The 20,407-nt window shown below is 39.4% G+C and overlaps 1 protein-coding gene across 2 annotated transcripts; it reads right to left on the bottom strand.

Moving 5' to 3' along the window:
- Nucleotides 1-7,499: 7,499 nt before the first annotated feature.
- Nucleotides 7,500-15,071, bottom strand: hnrnpa1a (heterogeneous nuclear ribonucleoprotein A1a). Of its 2 annotated transcripts, none has more exons than XM_083534822.1 (11): nucleotides 14,972-15,071; nucleotides 14,034-14,150; nucleotides 13,574-13,720; nucleotides 12,184-12,394; nucleotides 12,007-12,099; nucleotides 11,864-11,917; nucleotides 11,715-11,786; nucleotides 11,475-11,624; nucleotides 11,248-11,379; nucleotides 11,059-11,142; nucleotides 7,500-7,631 (listed from the first exon to the last, which is right to left on the bottom strand). In XM_083534822.1, the coding sequence occupies exons 1-10, from the start codon at nucleotides 14,981-14,983 to the stop codon at nucleotides 11,066-11,068; spliced, it is 1,065 nt and encodes a 354-aa protein (XP_083390948.1). In that variant the 5' UTR covers nucleotides 14,984-15,071; the 3' UTR covers nucleotides 7,500-7,631; nucleotides 11,059-11,065. The 2 variants fall into 2 exon arrangements, with proteins under 2 accessions (XP_083390948.1, XP_083390947.1); XM_083534821.1 differs by lacking the exon at nucleotides 7,500-7,631 and adding an exon at nucleotides 9,047-9,547.
- Nucleotides 15,072-20,407: the final 5,336 nt, after the last annotated feature.

The raw sequence follows: 20,407 nt of genomic DNA, 5'->3' as shown, positions 1-20,407 counted from the left end.
AGATGATGTTATTGCGTTTTAAGATGATGCTATTTGGTTTTATACTCAATTCCAATTGGCTGACAGGTTTTCATTCTTGGACGCCTTTTAATGCACAGCTATTGCAAAGGTCCTGATGCTGGGTAACCATGGCAACAGGCAGAACTAACGGTTCATTAACTACAGTGGCAGGCCGCCAGGGCCAGCAAGGCTTCAGAATCACTCATTTCATAGCTGTTCTCTCGGGAGCTCTGCTTCCAGTAGTGCATGTTTGTGTTAGAGTTTCTATACAATTATTTTTCAGCACTCACATGTTGACAGGGTCAAAATCCGCCTTCAGACCTTCAAAAGCAGCACAGCGGGTGGCTGTAGCAAGAACTACATTTAACTCAAAGTTGTTGTTTTAATCAATGATCTTGAGTTGGCCACTCTGAGACCCTCAAGCAAGCAAACAATAACGTCTGCATTTTTTCCATCCTCTGATTGGATGGTCAGAGTGCGCACTAGTCTGAGTTCAACCCGCATCTGTAGCAAACTGCACAAGTTCAAATGTGTGGATTTAATACCTTTTTTTATTCCACAACAGCTGCAGACATCGTGAGGAAACGTCACCAAAACAGTTCAACACAGTTGTTAAGCTTTGTCATGACCCATTTATACTTGTGTTTTCTTTCCTGTATAATTTGCACAAAAACACACAATTTGCATTCATTTCAAAATCCCAGGAAAACCGTGATGCACGAAAATAAATCACAGAAACGCAGGAAACCCCGGGGTGATGTGAGGAGGTGAAAACCAAGGCTTCTGCTGAAGATGATGTTTGTGGACTCACAGTTGTGGCTCCAGTGAAAGGAGACGTGTTGAATTGTGTTCGTTGGGTTTCTTGCTTTAGTGATGACGTTCATTCTCAGTGTATGAGATCCTGTGTGTGATGCAGCTCTGATCTACTGCACTTCTCTATAATACTGGTGGTTTCTATAACTGTAGCATCATAATGATGGATTAAGTGGTGGATTGGTTCAGGCAGGACACCACTGAAGGTCTAGGAGTGAAAAACACGACCTGCAAATGATTCATTATTACACCGATGAATGACAAACAGCAAATTGAAGATCGTGAACGATTGAATAACATCGATTTATTGATGTGGGAGTAACAGAAAATAATAAACGAGTGCATATTAATATGATCTGAGGACATGAAACATGTGAAGCCTCTCCTGGTCAGTAAGGCTATGACAAAATAAAAAGAACCATAAACAAGTTTGATCATTAAAATGATGCTGGGAAACATTTCTAAAGTGAAAACGGTATTAGATTCAGCCAGCTGTGACCTCCTGTGGTACTTTTAGATGGCTATCAAAAATCTCTTTATCTAATTGTAAACAGCTAGCATTCATTACCTGTGCTACATTTACCTTTAAATATCCCAATTCATGTGATAATGTTAGCACGTTAGCGAAACACTTCTGCTGTATATCTAATGAGCAGTAACTTTCCATAGTGACCTTCACAGTGGTAGCTTACCTAGCTAGCATTAATATTAGATTAGCAATTACATGATGTGACTTTAGCTAGCAGTCAGTGATATCCTGTGGCAGCTTTAGATATCTATTAGTAGCATCCTATAGCTAGCTAAAATATTTCTACAATATTTATGAGGATTTAGAGAACTTCAGGTCACCTTTCAAGTGATCCTTGACACCTCAGAAGGTTCACTGTAGAAGTCATGGCTGTTCTTCTTTTTTTTTTTCCTGTGATTGAATTTATGGATTTTAATTAGGAAATGTGAGACAGTGGAAATTTCTCAAGACCAGGAACATGAAGTACATGCTGGTCTTCCTGAAAAGAATCTCCTAGCCAAGTTTCTCTGTAAAAATAAACCATCAATGACACAAATGCATTAAAGACCTTTGGAAAAAAAACAAATAGCTTCCATGTTGGAGATTGTTGCATGATGGCTATGATTTCAGCTTAAGGTTATTTATTACTGGCTAGCAAACACCAAGGGATATTTTCCTCAGCAAGTCTCATTACCATCAGAGGTTCTATCTCTGATTAAACACCACAAAGGTAATGATTAGTGTCCAGATAAAATGACTACTGAGTCCCTGCTAAAAAGGTAAAGTTTTTGCAGGAGGTTTTTTGTAGCTCGCTAAAGTGACCAAACGAGGTTGCTGTTAGCTAGCTAGATGAAGTTACGCTGTAGCAGCGATCAACACTCGTTCCCTCATTTGTCGCTCTTTTTTAATTTACAGAGGAACCGCAAAGAAACGTAAACTTTACTGCAGAGCTTCACTTCAGACACTGAAGATTCCTTCCATCAAATCTCTCTACAGAAACCTTCACCACACCAGCAGTTACAGACACGGCTCTTGGTTAAATAAAGAACTCTAGTTAAAACTTTTCCATCCAGATGAATGAGTAGTTACCATAGAAACGACAAAGTATCAGGACAAGTGTGTGTGTGTGTGTGTGTGTGTGTGTGTGTGTGTGTGTGTGTGTGTGTGTGTGTGTGTGTGTATAATGTAAGGTTACTGCTAGCTAGCTAAAATAGCTGTAAGAGTTTAAGAATTTAGAGTCCGGATGAGACACCTGTCTGGGACCATAACAGTCTTGCTGACTGAGTGGGCGGGGCTTATTATCAATCAGTCTAGCGTTATCCAATCACACAAGTACTGTGAGGTTTTACATAAATAAAATAAAAAAAAGTGTTAAATATTCTACTATATAAGAATGATTCTGTTTTTCAAAAAAATAATAATATGAAATGATTTGTATAACAATATAAACATTATGAATAGTTAATAAACGATTATTAGTTAATTTGTAAGAGTAGTAGAGGAGTGTGTTTGTATTTAATTTTCTGAGTATTTAAATTAAAGGGATTATTTCCGCTACAGAACCACGAGAACCCTGAACATTAAGCCGTAGTCAGGACGGAAAACAAATCAATTGCGCCTCCTGGTGGTCTTCAGCAAAGCAACACTCTCAATCCGAGAGAAAACACGAACATGCTGCAACCGACCTGAACGTTCACGAAGATCCACTTCCTGTGTTTTGTTGAGTCACAATGAAGTCTAATGTTAATGAAATGTCAAATAAAACTGCTTTTTTAATTGCTATGGTGACTGTAGTTAATAAAGAGTTTTAATTCTGACATTTGTTTATAAAGATATATACTACTAATAATAATAATAAAAAAAGATCCTTATTAAGCGGTATTTCTTTATAAAAAAGCAAGTTAGATAATATGTAATAGTATGAAATAAATATTTATATTCACTGCTAGTTTATATTAGACGTATACACACACACACACACACACACACACACACACACACACACACACTTATAATAAACACAATTCAAAGCAATATTGTATAACAACAAATCAACAGCAACAATAACAAGTTGTTGTAAATTTGTATAAATAACGTTTATGTCACTTTTACTAAAAGATCAGAAGAAAATTCGAGTTAACACAGAGGCCAGAAAACCACAGTTTAAAAAACTTCATGGTCAAAACACACACACACACACACACACACACACACACACACACACACACACACACACACACACACACACACACACACACACACACTATGTTTATTTAGACCACCACAGACACCAAACTATCAAAAATGTTCAGCAATAAATACATTGAAAATTTAAATGCCAGTCGATGCATTATCTCTCGTGCACACACACACACACACACACACACACACACGTACTTGCCTCGGGCCTGAGTTTATGGTCGTCTGTTCACACAGCCGTTGTGTTCAGGCATCTGAGGAATGAGGAGCGGCTGAAGAACCGAAGTGCATTAAACACACACCCGCTCACACAGTCACCCGGTTTTACTGTCCTTATAAAGACCTTCTATTTACATCATTATTAATACAACACTTCACCTAAAACCAACTAATGTTGGATTAACAGAGAAGTTTAAGACTTTTTAAAATAATGCAGAGTCAAAACACACATTTGATTTGTTGAATTTTGGATTTAGGAATAATTTTAATAGAATGAATAAACAAGTATAAATTAGAGGTGTAGAATAATAAACTCTGATCCTGTGTTCATTGTTAACTGAAGGATCTCTCTTTACTCGTCTTCTCTCCTCAGCTTTATTCACAATTCTATTTCTTAAAATAGAAACAGATTTAAAAGTGTTGCACTCACATGAACTTCAGTTCCAGTGAATGCGGTTTTATTCTTCAGAGTGTGAACAGAACACTGGACGGAACCGAACTTCTTTCACCCTTTTATTTCCGCTCAGGATTTTTTTTTACTTTACATTTTTTATGCGGATTTTCCCCCCCGAGACCTTCAGCTGTTTCACAAGGTCAAATCGAATCGGATTATTTCATGATTTTATTGTTACTTCTCGACAGCATTCGTCGCAATATGTTGCATCCCTGAACTTCACTTGAATGTTTGATCAAAACCAGTAATAATAATAAAACAGGGCCAAAACCCACAGCAGTGACTTTCAGCACAGAACCAGCCTGAGATGTGACTCCAGAATCATCATTTAGAGAGAATCATTGCTTTTTCTCCTACTGCCATGGAATGTGTAAAAGCAGTTACACAACGCAGTGTGTTATTTCATTGCGTTGTTGTGTAATGTTGTGTATTTCCCCTGGGTGGGTTTCTATTTCTGACTCTCAGAAATCGAGCCAGCAGAGAAACACAGCACCACATGGAAAAACCAAAGAAGAAGAACTTAGCCTCGTTTCTGCTCCATCGCCAACCTGAAGAATTTCTCATCTGATCCAACCGACAGCGAGGGATGAAGGGATTGAAAGAAGCCTGGATGGACGTGTGGATGGAAAAAGGGAGGGACTGCTTTGTTAGGACACAAAACCTCTGATGATCCCTGGCTGGATGAAATGAAATGAAAAGAAAATTAAACAAGGGTGTGAGGAGTAAATGAGAAGGGGTCCAAGCACTGTTCTGGTGGTCTGAAGTGAAACCTGGAGGATACCCAAGATAGACACATTCATGAAGCTGAGCACAAAACTCTCAGACTGAGAAACAAAGAGACGTGGGCGAGTCTGGGGGCATGGCCAGGTGCAGGACAGGGGTTTTTGGTGGTTCTTTTAATTCATCAGGCTGTGAATTCTGCACATTGGAACAATTCAGATCAATAAAAAAACTATTTTAGACGTATTTTAGGTGAAGGGATGAAACTCTGGTTGACGGAGATGTAAATAAATATGAACTAATTACCAGATATACGTTATTTTCTCGAAAGAGTTAGAAATGTAGGACCTGAAGCTTGAAGATGAATGTGCAGTATTTTTGCAACCTTCTCCTAATCTGTGCCTTGCATTGATCCTGTCTCTGAGCTCCACCACCAGTTCCTCACGGCTTGGTTTTGAATGCCTTGTCAGCTGTAATGTCTTCTATACAGAGGTTTGTGCCTTTCCAAAGTATGTCCAATCAGTTTAATTTAGCACAGCTGGACTCTAATCAAGGTGTAGAAACCTTGAACCCCAGCAACGATCAAGAGAATTGGAAGGAACCTTGAAGAGTGTGAAAACTTGTAGATGTGATATTTCAGTTTTTTTTTTTTACTAAAAATAAATAAATAAATGCCTACAGACATTTCTGGATGTATAGAACTTCCTTTATTAAACTAGAGCTCCAAGAAGGTTTCTATCTGCTTCCTGAACAACCATTTAGTCACCATTTGCTCTTATATTAAGCTCCAATCTTCTGGGAAGATGTTCCACTAAGTCTTTTTGGAGAAGTCAAGTAGTGATGTAGGTGAGAAGGTGAGGAGCCCTGGGGTGCAGTCAGCATTCAAAATCATCCTAAAGGTTTTCAATAGGGTTGATGCTCTACAGCAGGAGATCTTCCACCAAATCCATGTGGATCTTCATGGAGCCGGCTTTGTGCACAGGAGCGTCATCATGCTGGAACTGGTTTGGGTCTCCTAGTTCAAGCGAAAGGAAAATTGTAATGCTACTGCATCCAAAGACGTCCTACACAATTGTGACAGTGCAACAGTTTGAGGATGATCCACATCTGGCTGGAAAAGTCAGGTGTCCCAATACTTCAAAACACACACTACTTCTGAGCTGGAACAGAAATTCATTCGTATATAAACCTACACACTGGATTGAGACAATTTCCTGCGTATTCACGCCTTTTTATTTCCTCCTCATCTCTTCTCCACTTCAGTCTAATCTTCATCAATCACTGGTTAGTTCACGTACAGAAATGTACAGAATCTCCAGTTCACCCTGAATTAACCATAAACTCTGCTTCATTTCACTCGAGCAGCTTCATCTCCTGAACTCTATGTGAAGGAACGTTAATTCCAAACAAGAAGCTCCAACTTCCTCCTCAGTCACAGCCGACAGGTTCGCATGGATTTTAGATAAAAACCGAATTAGCTTCAGTTTTATGGAGCTCACAATTCTTCAGAAGCTTCGACGAATAAAACAGAGGATTTAAATAGAAGTTAAGAACGGATGAGCAGGAAACATTTCTCACCATGGTTCAGATCTGAGACATCTGTTGCCTGAGACCCAGCATGAGGCAAAAAACCCTTTCATGTAAACCTACTGTTTAAATATGAATAATATAATAAATTATAATATAATATTTTAATATATAATTGATTATATAATAATTACAATAATAATAATAATAATAATATAATAATAATAATTTAATATATAAGAATTAGTATAGAAGAAATATAATATAATAATAATAATAATAATGTGATATATAATAATTAGTATATAATAATTTGGGTTTATTAACATATTTAAATGTATGTTGGATGTAGTGCAGAGGAAAGAGATCAAAAAGAGTTTTGCTTGTAAATTTTATTATAAAACGTATAAAAATCATAATTTAGAGTAATAAAAAGGTAAAAACTTCATCCAGCAGCAAACATTTGGTCCTGAACCTGTAAAACGTGAGAGGAAAAAGAAATCCAATCAGATTGAGTTTATCCAATCAATAAATAACCAAAAGTCAATAAATATCTAATGTGAGTTCCAGGGAACGGATTATAAAAAATAAAAAATTAAAGCTAAAATGAAGCTTCTCAATGGGTTCTTTGTAGCATTTCTACTATAAAAAAACCCTGAAAGATTTAATATCAAATGGGAACCAAAAGGTTCTCTACAATCTTCAGTCTTTGTTGTGTTGTAGTTCCTGCCCAATCACCTGTACAGAACATCTCTGTAGACACAAATATGTTTGAATTGACATTTATTTATTTTTCTTTTTAGATGTTTTTGATATCTTTCACTGATTATTAGCCACAACTAGATCTTTATTTAATCGATGTTCCAGGTGTGAGGTGTTACAGGATGTTGGTGCACGATGTGAGGGTGAAGAACAGCCCGAGGTGAAGCATTATAATGGTGTAATGCTTCAGTCATGGATCATCACTTCATTCCAGCATTTACGTGTTGAAGCAAAACAAGGCTTCGTTTTCATGACGCTTTTTAAATTCTGCCCTTCTTCTCAAAATCCATGCAGCTTTTAAAAAAGCAAAAAAACAAATATATACATACAGAAAATAAGGACCAACCTTCTAGGAGAGAACATCTCCAGCTTTCTGCACTAAAGGAACCTCCACACAGAAGAAAGGAATCCATACTCTGGTTCTGTCATCTGTTAAAGAAGAAACACGTGCATCAGGAGAAAAACCCAACACAAGAGAAGTTGGTGTTGAGGTCTGGAGTCTCATGCACCACCAGTGAACACATCACACATCACACATCTGCTTTAGTTTTCTTTGGACCAGTAGATTTTTTTTAAAACAAACTAAATAAATAGATGAAAGAAAGAAACATGTAAAAGAGAACCCGTGGGCCTCTTACCTACCAGTCCTGCACGTTTAAACCCTCACTCTCGCTAGTCTCACATGAGAAATTAAGCTTTCACTCTGTCTGAGCTGCAGACTCCCTTCAGCTATCGCTTTTCCTCCTCTCTTCTGTACGACAGATGTTTTTCCCTCCGTCTCTTCTCATTGGCTAGGCTTTTCCTGATCGGCTGGCTCCTTCAGCTGGCACCTCAGCTCACTGGACACATCTGGCAAGCGTCCGTCAAAGCGCTGGTTTGAAGACTGAACTACGCCGCTGATGCACTCAAGAGTATCATCTTCAGTATTCAGCACTAATGAGAAGTTTACAGGAGCTGCACATCAAAATCATTTCTTTGTGTTTAAGATGTTACCTAAACGAGAGGTGGGCGTGGTCTCACCTGCTCAACATGAACATCTAATTTAAAGTAACCTTCTTTTGAGATCATCCTGGTAGGATCTGTAGATCAGTGAGAACATGCCCCGACTACAGCATGTGCTTTTTATCCACTTATAGTTCCATGTAATGTTGTGGAGCATCAGGGAAATGCGCTAGTTCCTGTTTTCACTTATGTTATAGCAGCTATAAACGCTTAACCGCCTCTCTTTCATCCTTCTTTAAACTAATATAAGACAAACAACAAAAAAAAAATCAGCTTGGTTGCCAGATGTTGGGGAGAAACATTCAGAGCTGCTGTGATAGAAAAACGAATGAACACCTTCTGAACACCTACCATTTCCCTGAGAACGGGTTTGTTCAGGAACGTGCTGAACACACGCTTTGCTGGAAAGTATACAAAACTGGCTGTTGGTGTCCATGTGTGAGGTGAAGGAGTCTCCAGTGTCAGAACTTTGTAACGTGTAATGTTTCGAGCTCATACGTGTATGGGAGGAGTCTCCAGGTTTAGAGGTGACGCAGTAACTTATAAAGCGGAGTTTACACTTCAAGAAGATGTTTTTCAGGAAACCCTGAACGAGTGTTTAAGTGTTTAATGAAAAGAAGCGGACATGCTGAGAAATCGTTACGGTGTAGGAGGAATAAAACACTCAGATGTGATGTAAATAATTAGCTTCAGTACTGAAAGTGTACAATTAGTATATTATTGTCCTTTTTATTGTGTTGGTATTGTGAATATTTGTAGTGAACATCACGCCGTATCGCTTCTTTTAAATACGTAGTCGGAGTAAAAACACTGAGAAATACAGAGATAAATAAATAAATAAATAAATAAAAACTCATGAGCGATTTATTTCATCTTGATTGATGGCGCATTACAGTAAAACCCCCTAAAAAGGTCATAAAAAAAGTCGAAAAATGAAGTAATAAAATAAAAGGAAGTTCCCTAAAAAGCGGAATGGAATGATTTTACACTTCACAGGACATCAAATGTTACACCAAAAAGCTCCAACAATAAAAATCATTTCGTCCAGATTCCAAAATGAGTTTAGACTCATGAAAAAACCCAAACCCACACACACCACTGACCTCACATAACACCCCCCCGACCCCTAACCCCCCCCCCCCCCCAACCAACAGATGATTTTTTTTTTTTTTCCTTTCTTCTCTATCATACACGTTTCATGGTGTGTGGCAGGTGTTATTATCGCTGAGCAGATTCTAGGTGTGTAAACCTGCTTCTTTCATTTCTCTCCTTTCCCTGTCATCATCATCATCATCCTCATCCTCCTCTCTCTGGCTCTCCTCTCCTCTCCTAAGTACTGTAGCCTGTTGGACAATATGAACATAACACATTGTTACACACTGATCCTTTCTGCTTTCCTTTGCTTTTTTTTTTTTTTTTTTTCTCAATACGCAATCATGAGCTACACAGAAGCAAACCTTCAGCGAGGGAAGGGTTTGGACCCGAGCGCATTTTTGTTGTTCACGTGCATCTCTTGGAGAACAACGCAACTCGATTATTATTATTTTGGTTTTGAGTGAACGACGTTCGTGTCCGACGTGTGGAATTCACCAGGAAACAACTTCATGTCATTAGATAAAACATACAGCCAGGTTTCCCCTGAATGAGGGAACACGTTGATTCAGATCACCTCCTAAACCACAGAGTAGAGGTCGACCGATTCATCGGTTTTGCTGATTAATCTGCAACCGATAGTGGATTGCTGGAACTATGTGCAAACATCCATACTGATAGTTTTTCCGGGTTGCGTCCGCTGCCATCACGAGAGCGGCCTCTAGAGGCGACTCACCGACATCACGTGTTTGTTTTAACATGCGAGTTCTATTACATTAGTTATTTACAATTTGTTATTTAATAATATAATGAATATATTCATATTTATATCATTTAGCACATTTTCATGATTTAGTACCGTTTTCTATTTTTGTAATAAAGTTCAGTACTATTTTACAGAGTGTTTTTTTATCCAGTATTCCTTTTTTTTTTTTTTAAACGATCGGTCGAATAATCAGTTATCGGTAAAATCCACTATCGGAGACATCTACCAGAGTTTGATCTTCTTGGGAGCTTTCGGATGACCGATTTATCCTTCAAACCTCAGGTACGGACTAAACTGCCGACACGAAGAACGCTCGCTCTTTACAGAAAAGGGAAAACGAGGAACTACAAAATAATTGTGGTTTGTACAAATCTGTTTAAATCAGTTCTGAACGCTTGAACTATTTCAGGACACAAAACAGCAGCTCAGGTTCACACTTTGATCAAACCATTCGATTGTTACGTCAGGATCAGGTTCTGAACTGGTCGTGTGTAATATGACATCACTAATAACGATCAAACACGCAGCTTTTGAAATGAATTAATCTGTGTATAAGGAACAATAACGATCAAACGAGCGGCGAATAAAAAAAAAAAAGAAAACACTACAGAAGAATGAGACGAGGAAAGGGGCGGAGCTTCCGGTGTACACCAAGAGTCGTATGCGACTTGAGGAAAATTAGGGTCCGTGTTGTTTAGGAGTTTTGGGAATTAAGCTTGAACAAATTTTGGGGATTTTTCTAATGATTACAAATTTTAAGAATCCATTTGCTCGCTAACGTGAATGTTTGAAGGTTTGCTGCTGAACCTGTTAGACCACACACACACACACACACACACACACACACACAGACACACACAGACACACACAGACTCTCACACACACGTTCCGTGTCACCACAGATCTACTGATGGTTCTTCTTATGAAGTAAAGTGATGGAAGCTAGAACACAGAACCTGGTGGTGAGACTCTGAAGTGGATAAGAACGATTCTTACCCAGAACTTAGAACCTCCTTCCTCCTGATCCACCTCCGTAACCACCGCCACCGCCGCTGCCGCCGGAACCACCGCTGTAGCCGCCTACAAGACCATTTTAATCAGTACGCACTGCAACAACACTGGATTCGTTCACACAAGCTCACAAACTGGCTTGTGATGGGAGAATTGTGTGAAATGGACCCTCACCGCCGTATGGGCCGCCACTGCTGCTCCGTCCTCCACCTCCGTAGTTTCCTCCCTTCATCGGGCCGTAATTAGATGACGACTGGTTGTTGTAGTTGCCGAAGTCGTTATAGTCGCCGCCGCCTCCAAAGTTTCCTACAAGAGTTGTATTTTTCTCTCGTTATAGAGTGCTGATGATCTCCACCAAACAACAACAAGACAAACCAAAGAACATCAATCATAACCCAAACCTCCTCCGTAGTTTCCTCCACCGCCTCCATTGTAGTTGTCGTATCCCCCGCCTCCGTATCCACCCCCGCCCTGGTTTCCGTACCCGCCTCCGCCGCCTCCTCCGTATCCACGGTTACCGCCGTAGCTAGGACCACCTCCACCGTACCCACCTGTTACAAATTTCTCACTTTATTATACAAACAAATCCAACAGAACAACCACGAGTCAGCGTTCTTCATAGCATCCTAAAACCTTCTCACCGTTTCCTCCGTAACCGTTTCCATATCCGTCTCCATCCCCATATCCACCACGCCCACCTCCTCCATATCCACCTGCAGAGAGAACGCCATTTACCTCACACTGCTCCACCTACGCTCCTGAGGTTCAGCGTTTAAAAAAAACTTCTCACCTCCGTATCCTCCTCCTCGACCGCCGAAGTTTCCTCCACTGCCTCCGCGACTTCCTACAGCGGCACGAGACACGCCGGAGTCCGTTATCTCACCATTACTCTCAAACATAACGCTCAGAAATTAACATCTCCTTCTCTCTCACCTCTGTTGTTCATGGACACTCTGTTCATCTCTTCCCTGGAAAGCGCTTTCCTCACCTCACAGTTGTGCCCGTTCACTGTGTGGTACTTCTGAACTGGAAACAAGAAATTATTCCTTAATTATGATGTTCGTGACTCCAGGGCCAGTTCATCACCACGTCTGTGTGCGAGATACTCACTGACTATCCTGTCCACCGAATCGTGGTCCTCAAACGTAACGAAGGCGAAACCCCGCCTCTTGTCGCTGTTCTTCTCGGTCATGATGTTCACCTCCTCGATTTTGCCGAACTGAGAGAAGTAGTCACGCAGGTGCTCCTCATCTGTGTCCTCTTTGATTCCTCCAACAAAGATCTTCTTCACTGTGGAGTGAGCGCCCGGCCTGCACGAGTCCTAAAAATACATTATTAATCTTATTTTAATTTCAAAATAACATTTGATCTAAACGCCATCTTGACTTAAATGGTGCCAAAACCCGAACAACAATGATTTTCACAGCTGCTGAAATCATAATACACACGTTTTAAAAATTATTACTTTTTCTTTTGTATTTATACACTGTAATGTTTATACTTTTATTTTGTCTCTACTTTGTTTTTATATATATTTACACATTTCTTTTTTTTTTCTGCTGTAACACAGATTTCCCCACTGTGGGACGAATAAAGGTGTCCAGTCCTGTCCAGGCTAGTCCAGTCCAGTCCAGTCCAGGCCAGTCCTGTCCTGTCCAGGCTAGTCCAGTCCAGTCCAGGCTAGTCCAGTCCAGGCTAGTCCAGTCCAGTCCAGGCTATTCCAGTCCAGGCTAGTCCAGTCCTGTCCTGTCCAGGCTAGTCCAGTCCAGTCCAGGCTAGTCCAGTCCAGGCTAGTCCAGTCCAGTCCAGGCTAGTCCAGTCCAGGCTAGTCCTGTCCAGGCTAGTCCTGTCCAGTCCAGTCCTGTCCTGTCCTGTCCAGGCTAGTCCAGTCCAGGCTAGTCCAGGCTAGTCCAGTCCAGTCCAGTCCTGTCCTGGCTAGTCCAGTCCAGGCTAGTCCAGTCCAGTCCAGTCCTGTCCTGTCCAGGCTAGTCCTGTCCAGTGAAGTCCAGTCCAGGTAACACCTTTTTTTTTGCCAACCGTGACCTCATCCAGCACCATGATCTTAACTTAAATAGATACTTTTTAATGGCGTAATGCTGGCAGTTCTCATCTCTATTTTCTATAAAGAATCAAAGGTAACATGTGACCGGTTCATGGTGCAGGTTCTCATCCATGTCTAATTTCCAAAAAGTAGCAAAAACGATCATGACCCGTCCATGACCTCCTAACATGAAGTCATCGCACTGAAACACTCGCTGCAGATCAACTGAGGCTTTCACACATTAATCACTTTCTTTAAATATATAAATTACTATTATATTATTTACAAAAACACTAATTAGAAATATATTAATAACAAATATACAAATTATAAAAAAGGAAGCAAAAGGCGAAGGTTCAGGAACCCCACCGTGTGGAGGTGAAGCACCAGTCATCCATACACATCACATTAATAATACTGTTACAGGTTGAAAAGAAAGCGCAGGGGAAATGTGATCACCTCTCGCGAGACGGCTCTTTTGGGCTCCACGGCTCTCCCGTCCACTTTGTGAGGTCGCGCGTCCATCGCCGCGTCCACTTCGTTCACCGAGCTGTAGGTCACGAAGCCGAACCCCCTCGACCTCTTAGTGTTCGGATCCCTCATCACCTGTAACAATACGCCCATGGGTCAGTCTTATAGAAGTGCGGCTGCGGATTATACGTGTAAATCAACCCGCTCGTTCTGATATTGTTTCCGTAGCTCGGGGAAGGAGTGTGTGTAAGGAGTCTCCAGTGTCAGACAGAAGAGAAAAGAGACAGTAAAAGAAAGGGGCCACACACTCGTTTCATCGAGAATGAATGTAACTATAAAAGGATAAAAGCTCCAATGTTTTACTCTTGAATAAACATTCAGTGACTGATCATTTCGCTTTCGCAGCATGTCCTGGAGAGTCTCCCAGACGGGGGGAAGTCACACTCACCACACAGTCTGTCAGAGTTCCCCATTGTTCAAAATGCGCCCGAAGGCTCTCATCTGTTGTCTCGAAGCTCAGACCCCCAATGAAGAGCTTTCGCATCTGCTCGGGTTCACGAGGCGTCTTCACAGAGACACAAAACACAAGAGATTCAGATTATTAGATTATTAACATGCACAAATGTAAAGGAAATGTGCACATCTGAGAAGAATGGAAACAACAAAACCACCAGGAATCATTATTTATTTTGTATTATTATTATTATTATTATTCCATTAAAAACAGAAGTGCATTTCTATTCAATACAGGATACAGGATGTGAGGATTCATCCCAGTCCTTCACCCTCACACCTCTCAGAGAGAGAAAAAAGGGCCTAATTCAGACCATAACCGTTATAACACTGGAAAATAAACCTCACATCTCAATTAAAGATGTTTAATAAATAATCATGGACACTTTTGCATGGAGAAAAGCCTCTGTAACAAAGACCATTGATTTCAATAACAAAAGACAGCGGCTCGGTCCCAAATAACTCCATTACCGCTACATTTGTGCACTACACAGGGCGCGACTGAAACACGCTCTGCGCCCTATCTAGTGCACTTCGCGAATAAAACACAGCCATTCGGAATTCAACCCAGGACAAAGGTTCAATCGGGCATGAATTGCGTGCAAGATATAGTTATTATTAACACAGTCAAATGGGTTTTTTTTTTTTTAGATGATTTTAATATACAAAACATGCAGCCGAGTCAAATTTACACAGTTAGAAATAAATAATATCAGCATCCATGCTACAACTTCAGTGCAGATTTTTTTTTTTTTCGCGATATAAAAAAAACACACGGCAAATAAACAACACATTATAAATAATAATAATAATAATAATAATAATAATAATAATAATAATAATAATAATAATAATAATAAATGTTTTTTGCACCTCTTTTGACATGGCGGCGGCTCGGTGCTGATCGGATACGCGACTCGGCTCGACCGACTGCGCCTCAGAAAGGAGATGATTACGTCATCACGCACGGGAGGCAATGACGTATGCACGCTGGGTTTTTGAATGGAGAGGAACGTTGACATGCGCAGTGTGGATATGAGAAGAACATGCATAGAATATACATAGAAAAAAAATTTAAAAACAGGGCAATGAAGACAAATATATTCGCACTAACAAACAATTTATGCTTTTATCTGATATAAAAAGACTTTGAAAATCTAAACTAACTCATAGTGACTTTATCTGCTTCCTTTGTCTGTTTTTGTGTACCTTATATTGTAATTTAGGTTCATGTTTTTTGGTTTTGTTGCTCTTCAGGTTCACATTCCACTGCAGGTCATATTCTGTGCATAACTACGAGGTTGTTTAAAAAAGTTTCGAGACGGGTTTTGTAACACGAGGCTGCACGCACAGTCACAGGGAGCACCGACCTTCATAAGTCAGTGTGCCAAAAGACACGTACGTAAGCCTCAACCCTCACACGTGAGTTTGACTTCCAGGACACATTCCAGAAGTGGTGGGAACACTGGGAGCACCACGTTGCTGCTCAAGGGGACTTTTTTAAAAGTGACAGTGTGTAAACGAAGATAAATAAAGTCCTTTCTTGTGAGCAGAGCGAGTCTTAAATCTACACCTCATGATTGTGACTAATCAAATTCTGAATCCTGAATCTCACAGTCCACAGCGCTACAGTTCACCTATCAGGCCTTAAACACACACACACACACACACACACACACACACACACACGCACACATACATAAATATCTCTCTATATATAGATATATAAGAGATATTTAATGTGATAAATCATAAGGTTTTATTTTGCTCCTAGCGAAACCCAGACCAGATGCGATGTTGAAGGTGTAAGTCGTGCAACTGAACACGTGAGGGAGTGGATTAATCACGTTTAACGCTAAAACTACTGCCGGAACGCAGGAAAACGAGCGATCGCCATTTTACGCTACAACAATTACAAGATAGAAACAAAATGCAGAAATGGCCCACGTTATTTACAATTTTAACATCAAAACCGTTTGTAAAACACGGCTCCGTTAGTTCAAGCTGCTTTTCTATGAGCTGCACTTGATTATAAATGTGGCTGTTTGCAGTTTACTGTTTGACAACTGTGGGTTTATCAAATCCTGTCATATACGTACTTATTAAATGTGTGTTGAGATGTTATGGAGGAAGTCGTAGGTGATGTGTGTGATTCTGGGTCCCTGTATGTCGTGTTCATTTGTATTTCGTTTCAGAAAAATCTATCAACCATTGGCATCACATTTATGTCATTTTGGAACACAGCCTTATCCAGAGTGGCCTATAATCAATCATCTTATTTATACACTGAGCAGTCGAGGGTTAAAGGCCTTGCTGAAGGTCTCACCAGTGGCAGGTTGGTGGTGCAGGGATTTAAACTAACAACCTTTTGATCCAAAGTCCAGCATCATATACATTGTGCTCCCACATCCCATCCAGCACAGAATCCATCAGTGACTTTATGGGGGTTTGGATGTTAAAATGAAAATATTGTGCCTGTTAGGAAAATTTTTGATATTGTGAGATTGTGAATCTTACACTGTGTGTGATGAAACGAGGGGAGGAAATTAATAAATAAGTAATTTTCTCTTTGTTTTGTGTTCAAAACAATCAAAAAGCTTTTTTCACCTTTTTTTTCTTTCTTTTTGCTTTCAATATTAAAAAAGAAATTGGAGTGAAAGTGTCGAAACGCCTTTCTGGTCATTCTATGGTCCTTGTTTTGCTAATCTAATCCGAGAACCATGTTAACGCAAATCCGCGCACATAGAATGTAAATCACATGTAAATACTGTGCAAATACACAATGCAAAATATGCATTACACCTGATTAGTCCAGAAACCTGTCAATCAAACAAGTTGCAAACTAAATCATTAAGTTTGTTACAATTTTCTGGCAAGAAAACAAAAAGGATTGTGAGAAGATCTGCGAATTCATTATACACATTCCCATTATAGCACATTATCATCAGGACGGTGCACGTTGACATCAGATGTCCAGCAGTGCCATCAGCAAGAACCGGAGGAAACCAGTGGGACTCGGGTACAACCATATGCTGTCTGGAGAAGTCTGGTCAGAAGTGTTCTTCATGGAAGAATTGTGGCCAAAAAGCCAAACATCCAACATGGAAACAAGTCAAAGAGTAGCAACTTCTCATGAAAACAGAGGAACTGGAGATCTGGAGTGATGAGACAAAATCTGAAACATTCGGCTGTAGAAGGAGGAAAGTTGGAGACAGTAATGAGAGATGCATAGTCTCCCTGTGTGGTTACAGAATACAGACTACTGCCACCTGCTGGTATAGGAACGGTATGTCTCTCGGGTGTGTGTGTGTGTGTGTGTGTGTGTGTGTGTGTGTGTGTGTGTGTGTGTGTGTGTGTGTTCACGTATGCCATGTTTGTTTCACCCCTATAGACTAAAGTCACATTACATTTCATATAAATGTGTTTTATATTCCGAATCCGAGTCGCTGAACGAAAAACAACTCAAATAACGACTTTGCACGCGACTAATGATGAAGAAGAAAACGATGAGGATGATGATGTTCTCCTCTTCCTCCTTTCTATCTATTTTGTTAATTGCAATTCATGTCAAATCAGTTCCCTTTCTATTGTTCTCTTTCCTTTTCTTCTTCCATCTCTCAATCATTTTAAGCTTTTTTTCTTTGCACTCCTCTTTCTCCTGCTCCACTCTTTTCACCTCATCTCAACACATTTCTGTTCTTTTTTTTTTGTGTGTGCCATTCTTCCCTCTATCGCTCTTTTCTTTTACGTTCTCTCTCTTTTCTTTTCCGACTTTCATCTATCTTCTACCTTTCCCCCTGTTTTTACACTCACCCTTTACCTCCTTTTATTACACATCCTCCCCCCCCCCCCCCTCTCTCTCTCTCTCCTGCAGTATCAGTAATTCACTCCCTCTGTTCACTTGCTGATAGATTTGTAGCCACTGTCGTGCTATTGGTCGTTACCTGACGGCTGTGATTTAAAGCTCGCTCCTGATTGGCTGAGATTAGACAGAGGGGAATTTATTGCTGGCTCCTGATTGGTTGATGTCTCGGTTAGAGGTAAATTACAGCCGCAGAGCTGATGGGAGGCAGAAGCAGAGCCAGATTACAGCCATAAAACTGTGTGTGTGTGGGTGTGTGTGTGTGTGTGTGTGTGTGTGTGTGTGTGTGTGTGTGTGTGCGCGTTTAAAACCCACAAAGGAAAACATACAGAAATAGAAGCAAAGCTGCAAGAGGACAGAGAAATCCTGCAAACAAAAGAGCAGGACATTTTTACCTCTTAAATTAATCTCTCCTAAAAATCCATGATTCAATTATTCTTCCAGACAAATTTTATATATATTTGTATATGTATTTGGGTAAATTTGGTGTTTTTGAAATATAATTTCCATTAATTGTGTTGCTTTTAAATGGTTTGAAACAAAAGAAGGAAAAAAAAAGTATCTGAAGTCCTAAACATCAAAATGGAGTCAAAAGAAATGATGAAGACACAAAAAAAAAACCCCTCATAAAAATAAAAAGATTATAAAATTATCCAGTAAAAATATTTTATGAATATTATCAACAAGGAAAACAATACAAAAATGATTAGATTTTTTTTTTTAAATAATTGTTGAAAAGGAAACAAATATTAAACAATTTAAATGTTTTGGTTTCACTGATATTTTACCAAAAAAATACACAGACCAAATAAATGTAATGAATAAAATCACATAGACTAAATATAAATTAAATAAAAAATATATAGTACAATTAAAACAACAAATACAATTGATATATATTTCAGTGGAAGTGAATCAATTAAGTGAAATTCTTTTTTTGTCTAACACTAAACTCTATTTTTAACAAATAAAAATAAAAATGAACACTGTTTCCTGTCTGAGATAAAAACATAAAAAAAACCACGATATTTTAATGTAATTAATTTGATTAATTTGATGATTTGAATGATGTTTGGTTAAAAGTAATTTTCAACATCTTAATTTATGAGTTCACAACATTCCGTTTCTCAAATATTACACACATGAGCTGTTTTAGAGAATTCTTTATAATCATATAGAATTATGTCATGTATAATAATGAATTTTATCATTTTATATAAATATATTTACATTTATTGATTTTTTTACTTTTGCTCACGAGTACAATTTATGAGAAATAATCAACAAATTAAATGAATTAATTAAATATATTTACAGCGAATTTGTAAATTTTTTTGTGATATGAAATAAAATTAGTGAATGAAACAAAACAATCGTGCAGAACGAATAATCACAAAACGGTTTTATTAGCAAATAAAAGAAAAGAGAAGAGAAATGAAGGAGAGAAGATCAGCTCTGGTCTCCTGCTGCTTCTTCACACAGCAGTGCTGAAATATTCATTCAGTTCTCCTGCTTCTTCTCATCTCGATCCTCAGATCATTTTCACCACTGAAATGAAACACAAACTCGAATGAGTTCAGAGAAAAAGCCATGAAACGCCGCAGGTTGTGTTTTTATGCACGTGACTGAGGAAATTCCGTTTCTCCCACGAGGAGAAGCTCCGAAGCCCAGAAGATTTGTGTCTGCTCTGGTTTATGACTTGTACAGTGAAGAGCACGAGCTTTTTAGGCCTCCAGCAGGAGAAGTCACGTGGGTCAGGAAACTGCAGCGTGATTTCAGGTTCAATCCGGAAATGACGTAACGAGGTTTCAGCTCATTAAATATAATTACATTAATGACGTTCAAATAATTTAATATAACAGTAAAAATCTTCTGTGTGAGTCAGAGAATGCGTTTTTTAATAAATGTTTATGTTTCTGATGTTTACATTAATTATGCATATTTACATTCTTACTTTGCATAAACACGAATATTAAATACATTTACATTGACTGAGGATGAGGAGAGAATGAAGATGTGGAGAGGATGAAGATGTGGTGAGGATGAAGATGTGGAGAGGATGAAGATGTGGTGAGGATGAAGATGTGGTGAGGATGAAGATGTGGAGAGGATGAAGATGTGGTGAGGATGAAGATGAGGAGAGGATGAAGATGTGGTGAGGATGAAGATGTGGTGAGGATGAAGATGAGGAGAGGATAAAGATGTGGAGAGGATGAAGATGTGGAGAGGATGAAGATGTGGTGAGGATGAAGATGAGGAGAGGATGAAAATTAGGAGAGGCTGATGATGCAGGGAGAATGAAGATGTGGTGAGGATGAAGATGAGGAGAGGACGAAGATGAGGAGAGGATGAAGATGAGGAGAGGCTGATGATGTGGTGAGGATGATGATGAGGAGAGGAGGATGAAGAGATGAAGATGGAGTAAGGATGAGGGTGCAGGGAGGCAA

This window comes from Silurus aristotelis (genome assembly GCF_946808225.1).
Source record: "Silurus aristotelis genome assembly, chromosome: 29".
NCBI classification, from domain to species: domain Eukaryota; kingdom Metazoa; phylum Chordata; class Actinopteri; order Siluriformes; family Siluridae; genus Silurus; species Silurus aristotelis.
Note: the sequence above shows the minus strand (reverse complement) of the source record. Positions and strands in the feature narration are given on the sequence as shown.